The sequence below is a fragment of the Hippoglossus stenolepis genome, chromosome 6 (assembly GCF_022539355.2).
Source record: "Hippoglossus stenolepis isolate QCI-W04-F060 chromosome 6, HSTE1.2, whole genome shotgun sequence".
Taxonomy (NCBI): domain Eukaryota; kingdom Metazoa; phylum Chordata; class Actinopteri; order Pleuronectiformes; family Pleuronectidae; genus Hippoglossus; species Hippoglossus stenolepis.
The window spans coordinates 21,895,513-21,919,223 of record NC_061488.1 but is presented as its reverse complement, the minus strand read 5'-3'; the positions used below and the strand labels follow the sequence as shown (position 1 = coordinate 21,919,223).

General features: G+C 40.6%; 3 protein-coding genes across 6 annotated transcripts in view; 1 reads left to right on the top strand and 2 right to left on the bottom strand.

Moving 5' to 3' along the window:
• chchd6a (coiled-coil-helix-coiled-coil-helix domain containing 6a) overlaps positions 1-286 on the bottom strand; it is a 97,379-nt gene extending 97,093 nt beyond the window's left edge. For both annotated transcript variants that reach the window (XM_035159782.1, XM_035159783.1), the window contains exon 1: positions 84-286. In XM_035159782.1, the coding sequence (XP_035015673.1) occupies positions 84-167 (84 nt within the window). In that variant the 5' untranslated portion in view covers positions 168-286. The remainder of the gene's footprint in view (positions 1-83) is intronic.
• Positions 287-951: 665 nt separating this feature from the next.
• Positions 952-6,651, bottom strand: LOC118111579 (E3 ubiquitin/ISG15 ligase TRIM25). The gene is made up of 4 exons (XM_035160283.2): positions 5,898-6,651; positions 4,497-4,636; positions 3,408-3,575; positions 952-3,169 (listed from the first exon to the last, which is right to left on the bottom strand). Exons 1-4 carry the CDS (start codon positions 6,585-6,587, stop codon positions 2,461-2,463), a joined length of 1,707 nt encoding a protein of 568 aa, XP_035016174.1. The 5' UTR covers positions 6,588-6,651; the 3' UTR covers positions 952-2,460.
• Positions 6,652-18,387: 11,736 nt separating this feature from the next.
• On the top strand, positions 18,388-22,311 carry LOC118110401 (twist-related protein 2-like). 3 transcript variants are annotated; one of them, XM_035158091.1, is made up of 3 exons: positions 18,388-19,609; positions 19,818-20,066; positions 21,703-22,311. In XM_035158091.1, exon 1 carries the CDS (start codon positions 18,756-18,758, stop codon positions 19,401-19,403), a length of 648 nt encoding a protein of 215 aa, XP_035013982.1. In that variant the 5' UTR covers positions 18,388-18,755; the 3' UTR covers positions 19,404-19,609; positions 19,818-20,066; positions 21,703-22,311. The 3 variants fall into 3 exon arrangements, with proteins under 3 accessions (XP_035013982.1, XP_035013981.1, XP_035013980.1); XM_035158090.1 differs by having other exon boundaries at positions 18,388-19,653; XM_035158089.2 differs by having other exon boundaries at positions 18,388-20,066.
• The last annotated feature ends 1,400 nt before the right edge of the window (positions 22,312-23,711 follow it).

Genomic DNA, 23,711 nt, shown 5'->3' with positions numbered 1-23,711 from the left:
GCTAGTTAGCACCGGGCAGCACCGTAGACTTCCATATAAAAAGATTAGCATGGCTTATCAAGCGCTAGCTAGATTAGCATTACCTTGACTCCACGGAGAATCCGGACTCTGTCCTCGTCGTCCACACCGAATGACACCTTTCTGGTTGTACTCTCCCCCGAGCCCATGGTTGTGTGGGTAAAGTGTCACCTCTGCGAATGGACGGGGATGACAGCGTCATGAAAAGATGATGTTAGCGTCCTGCACGGGCACAGAATCTGTGACAGATGGGGTCGGGGTTGCCAGATTCGTCTCAACCATCCCCCTCTCGTGGTGATGTGTGAAACCCAGACTGTGTTTATCTGTGAGATTGAGCAAATAATATAAAGGGTTCATGAAGAAGATTCATCTGAATGTGTTTAAATGTGTATTTAATTAAAATCATGTGTATTCAAGTAAAATCCTTTATGCTCGAGTCGTTATTAGTTACCTGTTTACGGCCCAACCTGGCAACCCCAGTGTCAAACACTTGCCCTCGCTTGAATTAATGAACTTTTAAATCTGTGGAAGCCTACAGCAGACTATATTACTTTAAAATAAAATGTTAAAATAAAATTAGAATTCAGCAATAGCGATATCAGGCTTTTTATTTTCCACGTGTCATATTTCAGTAAAAAGAAATGAAATGAAAACACATCAGGGCAGTTTTCAGTTTTATTTTAACTGTGACCATATAAAAACGGTGACATTTGATTTTCAAAGTCGTGCAGTGGACATTAATCAAACATTAACACAAATTTGAAAATAGGAAGAAACATGAATAGTGTAACTTGATTTTTTAATGGTATATGCAAAAATGTAAATGCAATCGTATAATGATTTCAAAATGAAAACAACATTTGACATTTCATTGCAAAGACTTTTAATCTATTGTACCCCCACCCCACCCCACCCCACCCCCTTCCATTGCATCCGTCAAACGGAAAGATGTAGGGAAGAGTAAGATCCTTTATAAACAAATTCAACCTTTAAAATCAATTCTAAAAGAGTTGAAATAGTTGATGCTTTTTTTTTGACTTTTTAGTAATACAGTAAAAAAGAAAATTACGACAGTCTAAATTGTTAAGTGTAAATGAGCATTGTAGAATCTGAGTTAAAAAAAAATCTGACTTAAAGAGTTTAAAAAAGGATATTTTATTATACCTTTTTAAAATGAGAATGTGTTTTCATCAATTTGCTGAGACTATCAAACATAGAGCAGGTATATTATCTTGCTATTTTGGGGCCTACCTCTGTTTTTTTATATCCTCATTTAGATTTAAAAAGATGTTACCTATTCATACATTCATGTCCATGAGGCAGGCAATAAGAGCATCCAGTTCACTGAAAAAAGCTGTGTATTGTCAGCAACTGACATAGTGAGGTTACCCAGTGGAAGCATGAATCATGAAAAAACAACAACTGCAATTACACAGGTCACGAGCATCCAACCCATTTCTCAAGTCGGTCAATTAAAATCTTCAATCATATCAAAAGCTGCACTGAAATCTGAGAGAGAAATGACATTTAACACATCCACTCTGATTCGCAGGTCATTTTACAAATGTCAGTGCTGCGTCAGTGCTGAGGTTTGCTTTTCTAAAATGCTGTTATTGGTTCAACAAACAAGAAGCTGGTTCTGAAGAATTTTCCATAGAAGTGTACTGAGGAAAGGTCAATTAGAAACAGGTCTGTAATGATCTCGCTCTGAGTAATTTAGACAGAGGTGTTTACTGTAACGTGGGAGAGGATTTAGAAGCAGATCTAAACAGCATACATACTCCACAAAAATGATCCTGATCATGAGAAACAAAAACAATTATTGTAAACAAATGATCTCATATGATTAGTAATTTTAGTAATGCAGTCATGCTTAATAGTAAATAAACACTTTAATAGCATGGCATCATAAAATGGTGTATAGCATATTAAGTAGATTTATTTTCAGGTACTTTTCACTTTTACTCCATATCAGCAAATGTTCTTCTTGCAACATGTTTACAATACATTGTGTTACAAATTGATGTTGGGTTTTTAAATGTTTTAAAGTAATCAATAACAAGAGGGGAACTGGTCCACTGGTCCAATCAGAGCGCGCACGTGACATTAGAACCCGCCCACTGCAGCAGTAGCATCACTGGTGAACCAACATCTAACATAGATCTGGAAGATGCCGAGACTCAACCATAATGATGAAGTAGAGTGTTGCATTAGAGAACAGGCTTCACTCAGCAAGTACTTTTACTTTTAATACTTTAACTACATTTAACAGCACTTAGTCAAGTAGAAAAATTACTATGGTAATTTAACTTTTACTTGGGAACATTTTAGTCTATTTATTTGTACTTTTGTTGTTTGAGAACTTCCTCCACCTCAGGTCTTAGGCCAGTTTACTTGGTTGAACAGACAAATATGCAAGGAAAGTATTTAAAAAATGACATTTCACACCCCACTGTTCAGAGTGATCCAGGATTCTGGTGTGTTTGATAGAATACTGAACACTGGGTAAACTGGCTCCCTAAACACAGCCCTGAAGGTATGCAGGTGATCCCTGCGCCCTTTGGTGCTGTGGAACGATAACGTGCCGCCCTCATAGTCCAACGCTACCTCAATGCATAGCGGATTGGTAGTCGTTTCTCCCAGAGCCACATTAGAGGAGGACTGGCACACTGTCAGCTTGCCGTTTTTCCACTGCAGTCGCCAGGACACAGAGTTGTGTCCCAAACGACTGTGGTCTCCACGGCGCGGGATGCTCTTGTAACACACGCCCAGTGACCACATGCTGTTGGCCCCCACCTCCACCACCCATACATGCTCACCACTTGAGAAACCTTGGCTGCACAGAACCTGTGGTGCACTTGTGAAACGCTCCGTGTGCTCTGGGTATGCCTGCTTGCTGGAGCTGTACTTGATCGTACGCAGATCATTGGACATGATCAGGCTGGGATGGGCGGTGAAGATGTTGAAGGTGAGGTCAAGCGGGTTGAGGATGATGTGAAGAGAATCCAGGAAGAGGTTCATTTCTGAGCGGAAGTCCTGGGTTTTGAGGCCTGTCTGGAGACGCCTGGTGTTGAGCGGTGCCTTTGATGGGATTGTGGAGGGGAGGGTGACTTCGACAACCTTTCTCAGCTGATTTTCAATCATCAGGAACCTAATGAGCAGAGAAGGTTCCTCACTTCATTTCCACAAACATGAACAAGCATATGTTTATATAGGGACTGAGATACAATTTCTAAACTCATACTGTATGTGTGACACATTTTACTATCCACACAATCCTTTGACCCAAATTCACAACTTTTCAAAATAAAAGCTTTGTAATTCAGCTCTGAAGCCTTATTATTTTACAAGTAGACTTTACAGAGAGAATTACTTTAGTTCTGTTATACCTGTGTATGAAGACACATGTGTCAGTCTCACTCAGGGCCTGTGTTGCACTTCGCTGGGCATCCAGTAACTGCTGCTGTTGCTCTTCCAGTGCACTCACTCCGTGCTGCCAGCTATTCCTGCGCTGGCCTCTCTCCTCCTCCAAAAGCAGATGCAGACGCTCCCTGTACCTGAAAGCAAAACAACAATAGTACATCAATAGGAGGTTAAAACAGGTCACATCATAATGGTGTTCCACCCACAAGAGTTATTCAGTTTAATTATAAACTACTAGCATTTCTATTCAACTACTTACTACAGACAGACTTTATAACTAAGGAATAATGAGACATCCTACATTTAGTAAAACTTTGACTAATCCCTGACGTTAGTTCACTGATCATATTTCAGTGAAAAGGTTTACTCCTAAGCAATAAAATGCAGTTGAACCTCATTGATTAGATTAAATCTTATTTCAGTTATAATCTACAGTCACTCCCTGATCTGGCTTGTCCAGCCTTAAGAAGGAACGTCTGTTATTGTTCAATCAGTGACAAAGGCAGAGAAATCCTGTGAAACTCTGTTCAGCCACCATTATATGATAATGAAGTTTACTCATTTTTCCCTTTAAAATAAAGTTATTATATCTTACTAATTTAAAAGAATTCTATTTTAGACACAAATTGTGACTTGATACTATTAATAAACTGACATAAGGCAACTGAATGACAGTTCCACTAACATATTTACTGTCATCCGCTGTGCTCAGTGTCTAAGTGAGCCAAGTCAAAGTTTGACAAATAAAAAAGTGTGCTGACATATTATTTATCAAGAGTTTAAGTCAAAACATTTGCTGTGGACTGTGTGGGTCTGCTTTGTTCAGATTTGGCCTGGAAACATCAGCAACCAAACCCGCATTTGCCATCAGAGTCTGACGTCACACCGGTGAGAGGAGGACAAAGAGACTAGCACAAAGCTCTCACATAAAAAATAATTATTACTTATGATATACGACACCGATTCAGGAAATACAGAGCGTTTAAAAACATCCTTCAATACGTCAGTGTATCTGCTTGAGGCTAATCTCTACCCGCACATGTACAATCTATTACCTGTCCACGAGTGCAGCCATACTGTCCATGAGTGAGACAGCCTTGTTGATCAGTTTGTCACCTATGGCTTCGGAGGCTCCCTGCTCCTCTGCCGTTTTCTGAAGGAGAGTCTCGGTCATCTGCAGCCTGCAGGACACAAGCTGCAAACACACATTTAATGCATGTGTGTGTTAAACACAGCAGGAGGAAAATCTGGAATGACTGGTTGTTCTTTTCTGACTCGGGGAAAACACAGAGAGCATATTCTCATGTCACACTCTCACAGCTGCTCTTCCATTCCCATGATCTCTGTGAATTGACAACATTACTGTTGGGGCTGGGCAAAAAAACTAATATAAATAATAATCACAATATAATTATCATCAATAACAATATAGCAAAGGTTCAATAATTATTAAAATAGCTTATGTGTTGTGTAAGCACAGTTAGAAGGTATAACACACAATTAAAATTTGTCTCTGCTCACATAAGAAGAGTTTAAACCCACAACCAGCAGATATCAGGCTTTAAACTCAAAATGAATACAATTATGACATTATTATATTGATTGATATTCATGTTTTTATCTTGATATCATTTTTGACTTTTTGGAACAAGGGCTCGGCACTTCTGCATTTAACTCAGTCACCTGGAACTGAGATCTCATGTTATCATTGTTACTTAAACAGGTTCTTCGAGTCTTTTGCATTGTTGTCATCAATTGGTTTCCACGTAGCAGCCAGTCACTGGAAAACTGGAGTTTTATTTAGACGAAAGTTAACATTAATTATTGTTCATTACCTCGGCCAAGGAGGTTATGTTTTCAACACGGTCCATTTATTTGTTTGTGTGTTTGCAAGCAAGATTACACATAAACAACCCAACACATTACATTTTGGTGTGGAGCTGGATTAGGGGGCAGATCCAGGAACTTTCTTTCACTTTCTTTAACATTGTCAGGTTGAACGTTTTTCCACATTTTAGCGTTTCTTCATGGAAAAAAATTAATGAATCTTTATCAAAGAAATCTGTCAGATTCAGTGAACTAATATCTATGAATGTCTGCGAAATCTGGTGTGGTTTGATTGAATTTAAGGGGACTGTTACTGAGTGTCCTTCTATTATTCTTTTTGTCCATGTTTGTCAAATGGTACTTAATACTTAACAGATTTCACACTTACCTACCGTGACCAAATTAATATATGGGCACCAATTTCATCCTAGTGTCTGTAATTCTCTCATAATAATACCAAATTACAATCCATCCAGCAAACGTCTTGTCAATTATTTAATTATTTAGGAATTTGATCAGTGAAAGTCAAACGTTTTCTTTTGACACCGGTTCCACACATTATAGATGTTTTAAAAAACGGAGTAATAGTAAAAGTCATGTTAAAGCCTGTAAAAGCAATTTAAAACTACCTTATTGCGGCTCGCCAGTGCCCGCCTCATCTCTTCTTCGGCCACGCTGAAGGTGAGCACATCATGGTTCTGGTGATGGCCCTGTAGGAAGCATGTGCCGCACAGCGAGGTCATGTCATTGGAACAGAAGTACTCGAGTTGCTGCTGGTGGACAGCGCAGCCCTTCACCCCCAGCTCATTCAGAGGCTCCACCACGGCATGCATTTTGAATGACTCCTTCTCATGGTGTCTCTGAAGGTGCCTGGAGCAAAGGGACACCTCACACTTCAGGCAGGACTTCACAGCCAACACTGGCTGGTCGATGCAGTAGTCGCAGTGAACTTGCATGGTCTCGGGCAAAGTGTCGTGCTGCATGTCCAGATGCGGTATGGTGGCTTGGTAACCCTCAATGATGCTGCAGAGTTTGAAGTTCTTCTGGAGGGAGCCCGCGCCCTCAAACTCCTCTCGACACTCCGGGCAACGTGGGAACGTTTCGCCACACTTGTCCGTGACGTCCACGGACTTGCAGATGCAAGCTCGGCAGTAGTTGTGCCCACAGGGGAGAACCACTGGGTTGGAGTAGAGCTGAAGGCAGATGGGACAGCTCAGCTCTTGAACAAGCTGCTCCTCCGGCTTGGACACAGACATGCTGAGAGGCAATGGTAGCTTCTTACTGTTAATTCTCTTCTTGTCAAGCCCTCTGCCTATCATACTACATATCTACCTTCGGTTTCTCTGCTTTCTTGTCTCTCAATGCCACAGGTGAGTGTGAAGCGACAGCTGGTAATATACAGAGCAAAGGAGGAAGTCGTCAGCCTTTATGTATTTACCTGAATGGCAGGAGGTGCAGGACAACATTCCTTTCCAAGAGGCCCGGTCGTCTGTGATGCCAAAAATTTACACCCGCATCATGGCTGCTGTTGATGGTAAAAATATGTTCCACGTGAGAGTTTTACACACAAGTTCTCAGAAAGGATTTCCATTCGCACAATTTGTAGAAAATTCAGGGGAGGGAATGCATTGCACTTAATCTCAAAAAGATAAAAGTTTTATCTCGCAGCATCTCTGTCTGGGTCATTGTAAGCATGGAAGTGTGCACAAGTCTGTTTCTGCATGTGCTTGGTCCACATACTGTAAATGGGGGAAGCTGGTACCGTACACACAGGGAAATCACATGGCTCACGTCTCCTGTTGACTGTAAACACTTTGGGGAGGAAATACCCATCGCTTCCACCTCCTTCTGTGTTGTTGTGTTCCATGTTTGGTGCGTTTTAAGGTCACCTATACCTATATAAAGCAAAGATGGGGCAGAAAAAAAGAAAAGTATTGCAGTGAAAGTGAAGAGCTTAACCATGTCAGCAGGTCTGAGACTAATGTTCTGGACAAACAACATAATTTGAGGAGGGACATCTGGCGGACAGGTATGGAAAATACAGAGCCTGAGCAATAAGAGGCAGCCAACATGACAAAAGGCTTTCAAAATAAAGTCATGAAATTATAAAATTCTGCTCGAGATTTCCTCTTTGAGTCTGGAAACAGCTGATGACAAAACAATCTCAGCTCATGGTCCTTGTACTGACTACTACAGCCAAACAGCATCCTCTCTGTTCCTGTGCAGCCATAGAACATTAATACATATCTCCTGAGGGACAGGTTAGTCTTGTGACTTGAAGGAAGAAAGTCTCACCTGTTTCCACAAAACTCTCTATGCTGTGTGTCTGTATCTTTAAAGGCTGTAAGGTGTGATCATATTTGTTTCAGTTCAAGGAAATTTACCTGCAGTAGAGAAAACATGCTGGAACAATGACTTCTAAATTTCCACACCCAGTACACCACTGTTTCAATCGGCTCTGTCAAAGTTAATTATTACATTACATTTCATTTAGCTGACGCTTTTATCCAAGCGACTTACAATATGTGCATTCAACCATGAGGGTGCAAACCCAGAACAACAAGAATCAGGAAAGTACAATTTTCTTCAAGAAAGCCAAACTACAAAGTGCTATATGTAGGTGCATATAAGTGCTACTAAAGTGCTATTTAAAAAAAAAAAATGTATCCAAGGTATAGTCTGAAGAGATGTGTTTTTAGTTTGTGGCGGAAGATGTGTCAACTTTCTGCTGTCCTGATGGTGTTGGGGAGATCGTTCCACCATTTAGGAGCCAGGACAGAAAACAGTCGTGATTTTGTTGAGTGGTAAGCTCGCAGTGAGGGAGCAGCAAGTCGATTGGCAGAAGCAGAGCTGAGTGAACGGGCTGGGGTGTAGCGTTTGACCATGTCCTGGATGTAGACTGGAACCGATCCGTTCGCAACACGGTACACAAGTACTAGTGTTTTGAAATGGATGCGGGCAGCTACTGGTAACCAGTGAAGGGAGCGGAGAAGCGGAGTAGTGTGAGTGAATTTAGGTAAGTTAAAGACCAGTCGAGCTGCTGCATTCTGGATGAGCTGCAGAGGTCGGATGTCACTAGCAGGTAGACCTGCCAGGCGGGAGTTGCAATAGTCTAGGCGTGAGATGACCAGGGCCTGGACCAGATCCTGCGCTGCCTTCTGAGTGAGAAGGGGGCGTATTCTCCTGATGTTGTGCAGCATGTATCTACAGGAACGGGTTGTTGCAGTAATGTTGGCAGTATGGGAGAGTTGACTGTCGAGTGTTACACCCAGGTTCCTAGCAGTCTGTGTGGGGGCTAACACAGAGTTGTCAAAGGTAATAGTCAGGTCTTGGGTGGGAGAGCCTTTCCCTGGAAGGAAAAGTAGTTCAGTCTTGTCAAGGTTGATTTTCAGATGGTGTGCAGACATCCACTGAGAGATGTCAGTCAAACAGCCAGAGATTTGTGCTGCTACCTGTGTTTCAGATTGGGGAAAAGAGAGGATTAGTTGTGTGTCATCAGCATAGCTGTGGTAGGAAAAGCCATGTGAGTGAATGACAGAGCCAAGAGAGTTGGTGTATAGAGAGAAGAAGAGGGGACCCAGGACGGAACCTTGAGGGACCCCAGTAGTGAGAGGACAAGGTTCGGACACAGAAGGTAGGATGAGAGCAGGGAGAGAGCAAGTTAGCAAAGTTAAACGATGAACTCTGTTGTAAATCTGCTTTAGCTGCTGCTGTATGATTTAATATGTCTGTGGTTTAGGTTTCAGTAGAGGAGGGTGAGATACAGTGAATATTTGTGTACTGGAAATGTAGGTGTGTTCTTGAAGAAGATAGGAGATGATGTGTCCTTCCACTGCAGCAGTGCAAGTATGGTCCTTGGCTACTGTAGCAGTAAAATGCTGATGTTCGGCAATACAGTCATTGAAGTATGACGTATACAGTAGTGTGTGATTGTCCACAGATTCTCTTTTGTTTTTGCCAGGAAAGTGATGCCAAATGAACCTCACCCTTAGTCACTGTCTTTTGTTTCTCATCACAGCCACAATGTCCTGGTTACTGGAAGTTGGACGTGAAATCATTCTTGACAATCCAAATCCTGAACATCAAACTGAACCTGATGATCAGCATTCCTGCTGCGTTGGCAGACATTAAGTTTCGTTTTCCAGAAATAACACAAGCTGCCTGGAAACCCAGACTGCCACCTCCGCTGACTGCTTGCTGTGTATCAGGAGGAGCTTTGTGAATTTTTCATTTTGGGCAGAATTTTTTGAATTAATTAAAAGAAGTTTGGAGGTTTGCCACTGCTGCTGCATTGTCAAGTTGTTGTCACTATTGGCTTTCACACTATTGAAAGACTAAGTATTGATGCAAGTGTTTAAAGGATATTATGCTCATATTCTGGTTGATAATTTTAATTTGGGTTATTACTTGAAAAGGTTTCCATGCTCTAATGTTCAGAAAACACATCGCCTTCCTCATAGTGTCCATTGCTGCAGCTCCTGTTTTCAGCCTCTGTCTAAAACACTTAGCTCCTGTCTCTTTAAGGCCCCCCCTCCTGATAAAGCCCAGTCGGCTCTGATTGGCTAGCTGGCCCTCTCTGTTGTGATTGGTGAACCGATTCTAGCATGTTTAGGTAATGTCACTTTGTTAGGGGGCGTGCCAGATTAGGTGTGCATAATGCCAATGTGGTTCATGGTGATGTCACATGATATGATATGATATAAGATGTTATGGGAGTTTCAAGAGCAGTGTTTTGTCTTGGATTATTAACTTGGAGAGCTTTCACATACATAAAAAACGTAACACATAGATGAAATGGCCAATGGTTCATATTTTAGCAAGATTTTCACATGACTGAATAATGAGTGTTTTAATATATCTTTACCTATTCTTGTTAAGGGGATGTATTTTATTAGTTCCAGGGGTGTGTTTTAAATAGTAAAAAATATATATATTTAGTGATAAGCTAAAAAACTCAACAACTAACAAACTAAACAAGATTTATGTTATTTGTTAAGCAGCGATTTCCTCTTTGTGAAGAAACCTTTAAAAACAATTAGCAGTCAAAGGATTAAAGGAACCTTGTTTGCGGACATGTTGTCCTGTTAAAAAAATGCAGAATTTCCTGTTTTGGCAGCAAGCCTGTTTGATAGATTTCATCTGACTGGCACAGAGAATAGAAAGAAAAGAAAGTACAGACAGATAGCATCAACTAATGTTCATTGTATTTGACAAGTCAAGTGAGAAGTTTTTCTTAAAACCAGTCTGACGCTGGTGAGGTTATTTTTAGTCTTCACATGCTAAAAGATTTTAGCCTCCGGCTTTAGTTATACTGTACGTTCTTGTGTTAAAACTATGGTCTGGTGCTCATGTGAACACTTTTCTCCTCTTGCAGTCATCAATTGTTTTATTCATACTAACCCTTTAGAGATCCTTGTGTGATTCAGATGCAAGCGATGGGGGTCAAATCGACGCCTTTTGTGCAAATTATTGTATATTCCAACGTTTATCAGTCTAGACTTTATTAAATCAAGCAGATACTATATCCTCCAAAGTCTTTCCAGTTTAGAGCCCCCTCTAGGAGGTACTGTTTGACCTGGACCTAAATGAAAACAACCATGACTAGTCATATTGCATCTTGCTAAACTTTAGAATGCATGTGTGCGCAAGAGGTCTGTGGAGTTTGTCATCACTTCCACTGGAAACACAAGACTGTTGATAGACCTGAAAAACTATATGGTAACTGTACACAGTATTTTTTACTTATGTAGAACATACAGCTTGATAGTGTGTTTATACAGTATATATAAAGAGTATGAAGGGTACTATCACTGCATTATTTGATAATAATATATACAATTTTGTATACATATACATGATGCAAGTAATATATTGTTTTGCTTTGTGTAATCGTTCACAGGCTTGTAGAGTCAAGTATTTAAATAACCTGTAGTCAAATGTAGGGCCTTGTCTCACATAATGAGTCAGGATCAGACTCGGAAGTATGGAACTAGATTCTTTATCATCAATTTTAATTTAGGCGACATGATTTCCTGTGATGTCTTAGCATCTTTATTAATGTGAAAGAAATACCAAACAATCTCGAAACATGAATACATTTTCAGCACTTGTATAACTCTTACCAATGACTGTAGCTGTATAAAAACTCTACATACAAGATTATTAAGTGTGTATCTTTATAAAGCATACAGCCATGGTTAGAGTAATACTATTAAATGTCTCTAATAAAAGGTTAGGCAAAGTCTACAGTCTGTATAAATAAATCCTCAAAGACACAATGACCTCTAGTGGCACTTAAGTGATTTTTACATGACACAGCAAGTAGGTTTTGAGCTTCCAAACGACACAGCAACAGAGAGATCATGTACCCAATGGTGCTATTAGATACCAGTTACGGTGAAGGCCGACCCTTGCTGTGATTGATGCATGGTGACCTTCTCTATATGGTATGTGTGCCTGGACTGATGCAAGGGACAGTCAGAATGTACAGTTTTGTACATTAAGTGCAACTTTTTCTAGAAGAACTGTGAATGTAAGACTGCAATTGTAATTATGTGGGATCTTTAATCAGGAAAAGCAGTATGCTTATTTAAGGATCCATATAACCTGACGTTTGCTATAGTTTTGTGCTCTGAACTTGTATCATTTAACTTTTTGTTTTTGCAGTTTAAGCCTGTGGTCATCTCCAGATTTGTCTTTATTGTCTTTGTGTCTCTGAGCAAACACTTCAGTCCTCTGCTGTCAAGGATTTTTCTTTTTTCTTAAATAAAAAGTGAAAGTTAAAACTAAATTTATTTCTTCAAAAAAGAACCGAAGCAATATTTCTTTGTCCTCCTGCACCAGTTTATTTCCTAGTATACATTTCTACAGTTGCAGTCTGCAAAAATTTAAAATTCTTGGATATTTAAAGAAAAAAGGATCAAATATCAATGCAGCAGAACAAGAGATATTGGCTTTTTTGTTTTTACCGAATGATTCTTCTTCCTTGTGAAAATCCTACATTACCCATAATGCAACCAGACCAGTTATAGTGTGTTGGAAAACTGGGTTTTTACTAAGTCCGGGAATGAAAGAAGACCCAATTGCAAATAGAACATGAGGACCGATCACGAAAAAGGTGCGTTCTTAAAGGACTTGTTCGGACTGCGGCCGACTTCAAAATTATCTGCACATTTCCTGTAGTGTGTCAGTAAGCCGACAACATAGCCTGTCTCAAGTCTTTTCCTATACAAGTTACATCAAAGTCCTGTTTCATGAAAACATACATGGTGAGGGGTTAATTAATGAGGGAAAAGTAATACATGCAATGTCTGCCAGAGGCACGCTGTCTCAGTGAGAACCAAAGACTTGAGAATACTGTAAACAACTACAAAAAATCTATATTACGATTTTATTGCTGTTTTGATTCATGCTTCTTCAGTCCTTTCTCTACAAATCTGCCAACTTTATTGTTTATCTTAGTTATTTTTTCCACATTTGCCTATTATTTATTTTATATCTTTATCTGTTTGTAAATGTTGGCAATTATGTACCTTCCTCAGAAAATCCTCAGGTTTACGGGGTTGTTTTAAAAAAATGCTTAGGTCTTGAAGTGCGTTTTTATTCTGCGCCTTAGGTCTTAAAGGAATAAACATTCTATTCAAGTTATCAGTGGAGCACAATATATGGAAAATTAGTTTCACTTATATAAAACAACTTAATTTCACCAGGTACCTAAATATATTAAAATCTAATAAATCTTTTACTCACTTGTTTATATGGTGAGTCCTCTTTTCCTCTTTTCCGTGAGTCTGTGTATGGCACTTTGTAAAACCATACATTTTCAACCATGTGTGTGTGTGTGTGTGTGTGTGTGTGTACACAAGCTCCACATGTGATAACATTCTCCTATTTCTCATGGTGGTAATATTTATGCTAAGCCCTCATTTGAGCGTGCAGTTCAAACAGACAGGGTCCCGTGTTCTTTCCCCTGTTTCCAGACGCAGTCAGCCTCCGGGGGGTCTTCCCGTACAAAACCAAGCATTGTGAGCGAGACCCCGACCCTCGCCCTTCCCCTGCTCCTATATATATGTGTTTATATCAAAAACCTGATATCCATTTTCCACCACTCCTCTAGCTCGGAGGTATTTATTTTTAGCAGGCGAGGGACAGTTTCAAGGGAGCTGTGATCTGTAAATAGTTGTGATGCATCACAGGTGTGCCGTCGCCCACAGAGAGGACGCACAGTCTGATGATGTTTGAAGAGAAGAAGATGAAAAGGAGTCAGCGGTCTGCGCACACAGACACTGATTTCCACAGCAACAATTTGAAACGTTGTAGAGCAGGACTGCTGCAATAAGTCATATAAATATTTCAAGTCATTCAACACCAGGCTGATTGTGTTTATATTAATTTAATCATAATGTTACCACATGCCATGTTTGAGGATATGTTACTCATACTCTCCACCTTCTTACTGTACCGAATGGAATGCTTTATTTTGATAATGGATCAAATGGCCATGTGAAACTCCTCTGACTTTAATTCTACCAATTTCCAGCATGTCCAGTAGTTGTGGATTCCTGTCCAGCTATTCAACCCTCATTGTTTCCAGTGGCAGCAGGCGACTATTTTTTCTGATAAACACATTGTGCACAATTAACAAGTTTGCGATAAATATAATGAAACATCAAGCAGCTTAGAGACGGAATAAAAGGAGAGTGTGAACTCTACACTTACACTGATCAGGTCAAAGATTAAATTTACTCTGTGGGTGCTCCGTTGCTTTACGAAATCCTCACCATAAATTAAAAAAAACTATGCAAGGAGCCTCTAATGTATATGCTGTGACTCCCTTTACTTTTTAAATGATAATCTATATGTACCAATATTCATATTATGTATTTATATATTTAAATCTGTATTTATTTACCCTCTGCTTATGTGAGAAGTCTGTAAAATGGGATTGTATTGTGAGAAATGTGTATAGATTGCCACCTTGGCAAGTAAATGTAAATGCTTGCTCTATACCTGTAAGCCTTTTTCAATATCTCCTTATACATATGCACAATTACAGTATACATCCTCATGTCATCATACTGTTTCACTGCACTTTACTCAAGTACATTTCTCTACAAATTTTCACCTGTAGTGTATTCAATTAATTATTATTATAAAATGTTCTAGTATTTTATTGTGTATGTTATTATAACTAACTGCTGCTATAATGGGTGAATTTCACCAGTGTGGGATCAATAAAGTTTATCTTATCTTATCATATTTTATCTTAAACAATTATATCAACAGAAATATTGAAGCATTTAAGCATCTCTATAGGTGTGTAGCCAAGTTCTCAGAGCTAACTGTTTTAAATACAAACAAAGTTTTGGTCCTATTTCACTAAAAAGATTTGTGTGTATCCTCAAGGCCTAAATGTGTTGAATGCATTTCGTTCTCAACAACAGTAACATTTTAAAACATTGACAGTTAGCAGCCTTCTTTCTTGTTTTAATTGGTTTCTTAGTACGACAGCGATTAAATGGGCACTTTTTTAACCACTGTCTTTGACATTGTGCGATGGAGCTTCTTTCTTTTGGTTTCTCTGGAAAAAAGTGGTGTTGAGATCTTTGAGTTTGGTGCAGATCCACATTCTTTTTCCTTTTTCTTACTTTTCTATTATTAGAGCTATACAGATGTTGACGTAGGATTGTTTGGCCTCAGCAGAGGTATGCAGTGTGTTGAGTGCAATTCTGGTTTACTTTTTGTAATACCCTATAAATCCCCATGGTGCATTTTATACTGTGCCTTTTACACATCTGAAGTGTTCTATGGCAATGACCCAGCAACCAGCTGCATTTAAGGGCCGTACCTTGCAGTGATGGGGGAACCTTGGGGGAACCCTGCAGTCTGCCCACAGTGTCATGAGACAAACTCTACAGGAAATAGCCGCAGAGAGTTTGCTATGTTTTTGAGTAAATGATTCAGCTCTTCTATGCTGTGCAAACTTCATGTTAACTACCCTGACCTGCCCTTGCTGAGGGCAGCAGATGTTATGTACATCCAGCGACATTAACAACTGAGCCACGATGCCAAGATGAACAGCAAGCGGCAAATTAAGAGCAGCTGTGATAAAGAACACACTGTTCATATAGTAGGTTTGCCTTAGGACATACCAGCCATTCACACATGGTGACCTCTATGAGAGATATGGGTAGAGGTAGGATCAAACTGGATGGTCATCTTAAAAGAGATAGTTCACTGAAAAATGAAAATTCACTCATCATCTACTCACCACTATTCCGATGGAGGGTGGGTGAAGTGTTTGAGTCGTCAAAACACTTCTGGATTCTCAGGTGTAAACTTTGTTAGAGCAGAATCCATAATAATTGAAGTCAATGGTGACCTAGACTTCAGACGTAATAAAACAAAACAAAAAACTTAACATGCCTCCATACTGCTTATGCGGTGTCATCCAAGTGTCCACAAGCCCCGAGATTTATTTTTGTCTTGAAACAAGGTCATTTATATCTTGTTTTAAGCCTAAAAGTCCACCAGAAGTGGCTAAGCTAGCGGACGTCAGCACGTCCGATGGTTCGTGAATGCACATCGTAGGAAGATATTAGTGGACTTTTAGGCTTAAAACATGGTATAAATGTTGCCGTTTCGAGTAGAATATGAATGCCGGGGCTTCTGGATACTTGGATGACACCACACGAGCAGTATGGAGGCATTTTATGTTTTTTTCCTGTTGTTTTTTTACGTCTGAAGAAGGAGTCACCAGTTACTTCATGGATCTCTGATTTGGCTGCAACACTGTTTATCCCTGGGACTCCAGAAGTGTTTTGTGGACTCAAACACTTCACCCACCCCTCATTCGGCATAGTGGTGAGGAGATAATGAGTGAATTTAAATTTTTCAGTGAACTATCCCTTTAACTGCTGCCACGTCCTGACCAAGATGCAGTTGACTGTTGTTAAGGAACAGTTGGGTATTGGTACATTTTAACTGTCACACTATCTAAACCTGTACATTTATCACCAAATACTTGTTTAGTTAATCTCCATATTTACTTGCATATCTACTTTCAAGTCCTGCAAAGTTAAAATACCTAGACAAATGCTGATGTCATTATTTCAATAAGTGCATTTCACTCTTCTGGTCGTCAACCTCTTTTCAGCCAACCAATCAGAGAACTCCATTGAAGCCACTTCCTGTGATGCTTCAATGGAACTTTGTACTTTTGAAACAAGCAGAAAGATGGCAGCGGAACACAAACCCATGATAGGACCATACAAAAGATTTACACTGGCAGAGAACTGCAACTCCAGTGTACTAGACTTCTTTAATACCGAAATTAGCAGCTATACTTCTGGTTTTTAAAGGCGGTTAAACCTTTAAAAAGGGCAGTTGAGTCCTTCCCGGTTGCCAGTAGAGGAGTTTGCCTTTCTGCTTTTTCCCTCCATACGTCAATTTCAACATCACAAATGCACTGACAACTGAAGCTCTCTCTCACCTTGCTGTCTTACCTAATTAGCGCGCTCACCCAGGTTTCTTGTTTCCATCACTGCCAATCAGGGCCGACATAGACCCGAGTCTACTGCTGCTGTTTCATTTGACACAGCAGTGATGTTGATTGTATTGTTTCCCAGACAAAAGGCAGATGTTACCAGGTGATGGTGGTGTTTTTTTGTCTAGTAGAAAAAAATGCTACACAGGTGCAACAAGGCACTGGAGGCCACTGATTGTAAAAGAACAAAATGATGTGATAAAGATGAAGAAGATACCAGTGTGTTAAAAGACTGGTTCAACATACTCAAAACATCCATAACCTTTTTCAAACACCGAGCTGTGCGTGTTACAAATACCAGTGCAAATATTGTCGTGACAAAATTGTCTGCGCACAAAAAAGAAAGGGTATCATCTGTGGTCTGACAGTAGAGGTCCCTCTTCTTGTTGTGGAGCCATCTTTGACATGACTCAGTGGAGAGATTTTCTAGTTCAGTGCAAACCAACTCTAAGTTTTCCAGTTCATCACAGGGAATCATCTTGTCTCTGAAAAAGTATCATGCTAACAATAGACTCTTTTCTTGCGGAGGTGTGGTTGAGGGCCAGGCCAGAGGCTCACCCAGAAAGTTTGGAGCGTGAAGTCCACATTGGACCTGGACCAAAGCTTGTTCTAGATGTAGCTCAGTGGATGAAAGAAACTAAGATGTCTCAAAGGCCTCCTTCTGATTCTCAAGACTCATTCTTGCCTTATAGCTGTGATTAGAGTGCCAGCTTTCCTCCCCCCAGGTCTACGCTCAGAATCTACAGCCAAGTCAGAGCCAGCAGAATGAAATTCACCTTCTTTATTGTTTCACAAACAAGAAGAAACTCTCTCTGTTAGACCTATAATAAAGTATTCTAGCATCTAGTTTGTCACATAATGTATTTACAGTAAGCTCTTTAATGACTCATAAAACATCAAAATATGTTTTTGTTTTGTTAAAATCTATTGTGGCATTACATATTTCTATTCGTCTTCAATCACTTTAATTGGCCGATCTGACAACTACAACAATGTTATTTTGTTTACTGTAAAGATATATTTCTTAAGTCCCCAATCGTCATGACTCCATCTGCCTGGAATGTTGCATCTTAAGAAATATCATCACATTTCACTAAAGACCCAGCACGTGGCAGAAGAACGTAGGTGACCTTTGTCCAACTTTCAACCCAGAAACAAAAACATTTGTAGAGGTTCTTTTACAGTTTTTTTCTCTCTCTCTCTTTTCTCTGAAGTATATGGAGAGCAGTGTTATGGAGAGGACAGAGAACCAGGCAGAGAGAGGGAGGGGGGTGGTCGGCGAGCTTTGGAGGAAATCTGGAACCTATAAACTTGGGCAACTTCTATGACAAGAAGCAAACGTCACAACGGTTCAATTTGGTTGGCTGTACGACACACCTTTGTCTCCGCCTCGTCCCTTTGATCGGACCAATTGCTTCAAATTTGTTCTTCCTGTTGTCTTAAGCTCAGCTGTCAAAAAAAAAGACCTCCGGACCAATCAGGGAGTCAAATGGGTGGGAAGCTGAAAGTTTCACGGTCCCCTCCCTTTAAAAAGTCAGATTCGGGTTGCTGCTGTCTCACATGCAGCTACAGGAGCGGAGCATGAGAGCAGTCCAGTTTGCCGATGCAGTGTATGCGCTGACAGAGAATGAGTAGAAATCGCTGGCAGATTTCCATGCGTGTGGATGAAGAAGCGTTGTCGCAATCTAAACCTTAGAGCTGATTACGCTCCCATTTTGGCTTAACACGTTTAGATGTGACAAAGTGAGAATCTTATAACTTTTGGAGAAAGTAGAGCGACACAGCAGAGGCCCAGAGGAACACAGAAGGTAACGGAGGGAGTTTCTGAAGACGAACGGAGCCAAGAAAACTGTGCGAGAGAAGCAGAGGGGGAGTGGAGAGAAACATACTGAAGAGAAGAGAGAAACACTGAGATATTCAAAGAAGAAAAACGTGGCCAAGCATGAGAGAGGAGGAGCAGTCTAATGATGACCACCCTGAGGGAGGGGTGGTTTCCAACCAGGACAACATGGGTAGACCACCTTCTAACGCATGTCCCGTTGTTGTAGAAACACCAGGGGCCACCGGGCGTAAAAGGCAGACAGGCTCACATCCGGAGGATCACGTCGCCACAGTTGCTCCCGCCACAGTAGTGGATGATAGCAAAGTCAAGCCAGGGGACGAGATCCAGGTCTACACTCCTTCTGGAACCAAGAGACTTAAGAGGAGTCCTCTGCACCGGCCACCTTCCTCAGGCCCCTCCCTTTCCCCCGTCCCCGGTCCTAGTCCTGAAGACCTCTTAGCCCTCGAGGACCCGCACGGCCAGCGGGTGATTGCCAACATCCGGGAGCGCCAGCGGACACAATCTCTGAATGACGCCTTTGCCTCGTTGCGTAAAATAATCCCCACTCTCCCCTCTGACAAACTGAGCAAGATCCAGACCCTCAAGCTGGCATCGCGCTACATTGATTTCCTGTACCAGGTGTTGGAGAGCGACGAGATGGACTCTAAACAAGCTGGATGTAACTACCTTGCACATGAAAGACTGAGCTACGCCTTCTCTGTGTGGAGGATGGAGGGGGCCTGGTCGACCATGTCCGCGAGTCACTAACCCTGCCTGGAAGAAAGATTTGTCCTTTGACTGCTAAAACCTTACGCCTAAAACCTCCTCATGACGGAAATATTCTTACAGACAGCTGACAGTGGACTCACACTAATAAACTCCTCAACGTAGCTCATCTGTTTGCCTCAGTGGAAAGACTATCTGACACCTCGATGAGAAGAGAGTTTGGTAGTTTGAAGCCACTACCCTTTCATGTAAATTGCAGTAACTTCCATTGTTGTCAGACCAGATATCTGATGTAAATATGAATTCTTATCATTCTATTGTTGAGCTCTTACTGCTCATGTGTGTCAGTTTTGGAGAAATGTACCAAAACAGGGACATTGTGCTCAGTGTGTGATTCCTAGTATTTTTTGAGGATCTTTTTTTACGACACTTGTCCTCTGTTTACATCGATCACAGGGGACGACAGGACAGGCGAGAGACAAAAACAGCCGGACTTCATTCTACATTCATTCAGTTCAACCAGCTGATGGTTAAGGATACCCTTTCCTTAATGTTGCCTCCACATGACAGCACGGCTTGTTCTTCCAGGAGCCCCCCCCTCCGGACCCCTCAGCTCTTCCTGGATTGCGAAGCTTGACCTCTGGTTTCATCCCTATCTTTTATCACCCTTAACCTCCATCAGTCAACATCACATCATCATCATAGGTATGCATACTCTGAGCCACATTTGATCTTTAGTTCATGTTTTTATTTGATTTAATTTCTGCATTGAAGTACTGCACTGGTTTTATGTAATATAGTATGCGCAACATGGGATTAGAAGAAGGTCAGAACTGGAAAGACAAAATTTGATATTTCAGACCTCTGACATTTCCATACCCTTTCAACTCCTACTTTTCCAAGACTCTGACATACTGTGAATCCCTGACCACCTCTGAACCCAAGCGACGGTGGAAAAAGGAGCTGCGGGCAGCTGTCATCCTGACTAAAGTTTCTTCTCTTTTTACCCAAACCAAGCCCCTTTGTTTCTTCCAAAGCCAAAAAAAAGCCTCTCCTCTAGAAATTCTTTCCTCTCATTTCGGCCCAAATTTGCTTGCGTTGCATGAAAGCGCGATACAGCTACAGCGAGCTGACGAGGAGGCGTAATGAAAACAAATGGTCTTAAAAAGCCATGAATCATGTGTGTTGCCATCAAAGGGAGAGACTGATGTGGCTTCCCGCCGTAAAACCACTGGGAGTGATAGAGGAGGTGAGGGCTGATTTATATGCACACAAATGAGCTTACATGCACAGGTATCTTCATGCGCACGCAACCATGCACAAAAACCTACACATACATGTCTTTTTCTCTAAAAGTCGAATACACAATTACCAAATTATACAAAAAAGCCAGTTTTTAGAGTTGCTGTACCTCTGATTCTGTCCTTACGTAAAACAGATGTTAATGCCAAGCAAACGTCACCGGCAACATTAGCTTTCATTTCATATGAAACCAAACTACAAAAACATAAAGGTTGCCTTGCTGTTTGTACTCAACACATATCAATGACAAACCACTTGTTCCTTCATTGCCAGGATGCAGCAACCTATCATTAGAATGTGCAGGGAGGTAGCTAATGTTTCCAGCTCCTATAAAGACGCTTGAAGTCTTTTTTTACCGAGCCCCAGCAGTCAGCACAGTGTGGGCTCAGAGGACGAACCTTGACTGACACGTTAGAAGCAACTTGACATTTCAAAATAATTCAGTTCTGGGACAAAAGTGAAAAAATGCAGCCCCTAAGCAGTTTACATAGAAAGTTCAATTTCAGTCGGCATTCATCAAATTACTGAGACTGGACGACAGCCACATTTGGAAAAACAGCGATTCACTGAAAAAGAAAACTGTTGGACCAACTTTAGAATGACTGATACTTGGTGACTTACAAATGAATTAAGTTTAACTTAACAAGTTATTTTAAAACACTTGCTAACTTTAATTTGAAGAAACAGAATTCACCAATTTAAGTATTTTTTTAAAGATGGTAATACATTTTCTTTTTTCAGTGTTCAGTGCAGTACAGGGATGCCAGGGTGAGAAAGTAAAAAAAACAGTAATATTTACTTCTGTTTTTATGCAATGATGAAATTAATTAAGAAAATGACTTATCTTCTTCTTTCCATATAATATTAGAATATAAGTGCCTCATTATTGTCTTCTGGAGCAGTAATGTGGGAGAGTCTTATTCATACGTGCAACATTAAGTGATATAAACATTAAACTGTGTCCAGTGTGACCATCACAAACTCTTATATGAATATCAATTGTTACCATAGTAACATGTCTGTATTTCTATCTTTCCAGCTGCTGAATAAAGTGACTGATCTTCCTTGTACATCTCTACTCCTTGCTACAATTTCTAATCATGTGGATTTGATGGCAATGGAAACCTTTAGGTACCTCATGTTTGAATTAAGGAGAGAGACTGTTTAAGAGACTTAATAAAAGGCATCAGGATACAGACAGACATCGGGACGTTTCTTTGGACCAGCCAAACAATCTAAAAGATGCCATATATCGAGAAGATAACAACATTACTGAAGAAGTTTGAGCATTTTGTTTTTGTTTTTGTTTCATACTATTTTCCCCTATTAAATTGTTCAAAGTGAATTTATACAATTGCTGTCACCGGAAAAAACATTTAACCTGCAGTTAAACCAAGACTTCACCTTCAGACGTTACATTATAGTGTGTTCATCTCCTGTGAATCAGTTTACAGAGGGTGGCTGTGTGGCTGTGTGTTGCATTTACTTGAAGTATGTACAGTGTGGTGCTCTATGTGAAATGAATGACACACTTTGACTGATTATAAACATCCCAAGCAGAGAAAGGCTTGCAGACCTAGATGTAGTGATACATAAAGGACACAAAAACATATTTGTCTGTAAGAAAATAAAACTGTCTTCAAACTATTGCTGACGTTCCAGTTGTTTCTTAAACTGGCCGAGGAACAGCGCAGAGATTTACTGTTCGTCCTGCTGGCACCACACCCTCTTTGTCTCCTGTCTCACTTGTTAAACTGTCTCTCTTGTTTTCCCTTCCTTCCTCCTTCCCCCGCTCGCTCTCTCCCGCTCTCTCTCTCTTTCCCTCTCCTTCTCTCTCTCGCTCATTTTTTTTAATGAGGTCTCTCTGTGCCTTTGCCTGGCCGGTCAGGGACAGTTAATTCCTCCAAAAAAGAACATGTTAATGTGCAATTAAGGACTCAAGGAATATTTATAGCCTGTATGGACTTACCCTCTAGGTTGTAACTTGATCCTATTCCAGTTGTGTATCTTGGTGCTTGAAATCATTAAAACTTTGGACGAAAACACTGAAAAGAGAAACAGCATAGCTGAACTAAACTGATCAGTAACTTGCTTTTGTAATTCAGTATCACCGAATGTTGGCCATATTGCATTATGTCAAACCATGAAAAATAAAAACTCCTGGCAGTGAAGTGACTGGTAGTCCCACATCTATCATAAGACCTCATACATAGAAACAACACACAAACTTTGTCCCAATTCCGGGGCCGGCTTCTTCAGAGGATGTGGTCTATGAGGCTCACGAAGACCAAACGGAAAATAAACGGCCTGTTCTATGGAGGATTTTTGTGATACGCGTCACCAGTGTGTCACGCCCTTACTGCTGTCGCTTAGCAACAGCTGCAGTTGGACGCGCCAAAAGTGTGATACTGACTTCTTGATGCTTACTGGTGCCATGACATCTTTGAAAAACAGTTTGTCACTGAAGCACAGTGAATTCTGGGATAGGTTGACCTGGGGAGGATCTACCTGAGCCTTTGTTTCATGGGATGGAAGGACGCATTTGTCGGCTGAATTCGAAAGAATATTATTTTGAGTATTCGAAAGAGGACAGCCTGGTCACACCGCTGTGATGCAATCAGTATTTAAACGCAGCCGAAGGATTCAGCCCCTGAATTGAGACACAGCTGCTGTCTCTTCAGTCCACTTATTTCTGTAGACTTAGCATCCTTGATTTATTTAATCCTCAGTGTAAGTTAATAAGAAGCAAAGGTAGAGTCTCTCACAGATCAGAAGATTTAATAATATTTGATATATTCAGTATTGGCAGAGCTTGAAAATTGTATATAAATGGCATTCAACATTTAGCTGCACTTTACATTAAAGTTATGTGGTAATCTGCTCTTATCTTAAGGCTGCTGCACACTGGAGGATAATCGGACAGATTTTAGACCTGATTTGCCCCTTCTGACAATCACAGGGTCGGGGAGAGTATCTGCCCAAATAATCCTGAAGTGGGAGATGTTTACAAACTAATCTTAATGCTACCCATTAAATTGGAGCCTCTGC

What these genes read in the sequence shown, in the direction of transcription:
- LOC118111579 (XM_035160283.2), bottom strand. Translation starts at nt 6,587, where the DNA reads ATGATAGGCAGAGGGCTTGACAAGAAGAGAATTAACAGTAAGAAGCTA. An exon ending in CACTGGCGAGCCGCAATAAG is followed by an intron (nt 4,637 to 5,897) that starts GTAGTTTTAAAT and finishes GTGTGTTTGCAG; the next exon opens with CTTGTGTCCTGCAGGCTGCA. An exon ending in ACATGTGTCTTCATACACAG is followed by an intron (nt 3,170 to 3,407) that starts GTATAACAGAAC and finishes TCTGCTCATTAG; the next exon opens with GTTCCTGATGATTGAAAATC.
- LOC118110401 (XM_035158091.1), top strand. Translation starts at nt 18,756, where the DNA reads ATGAGAGAGGAGGAGCAGTCTAATGATGACCACCCTGAGGGAGGGGTG.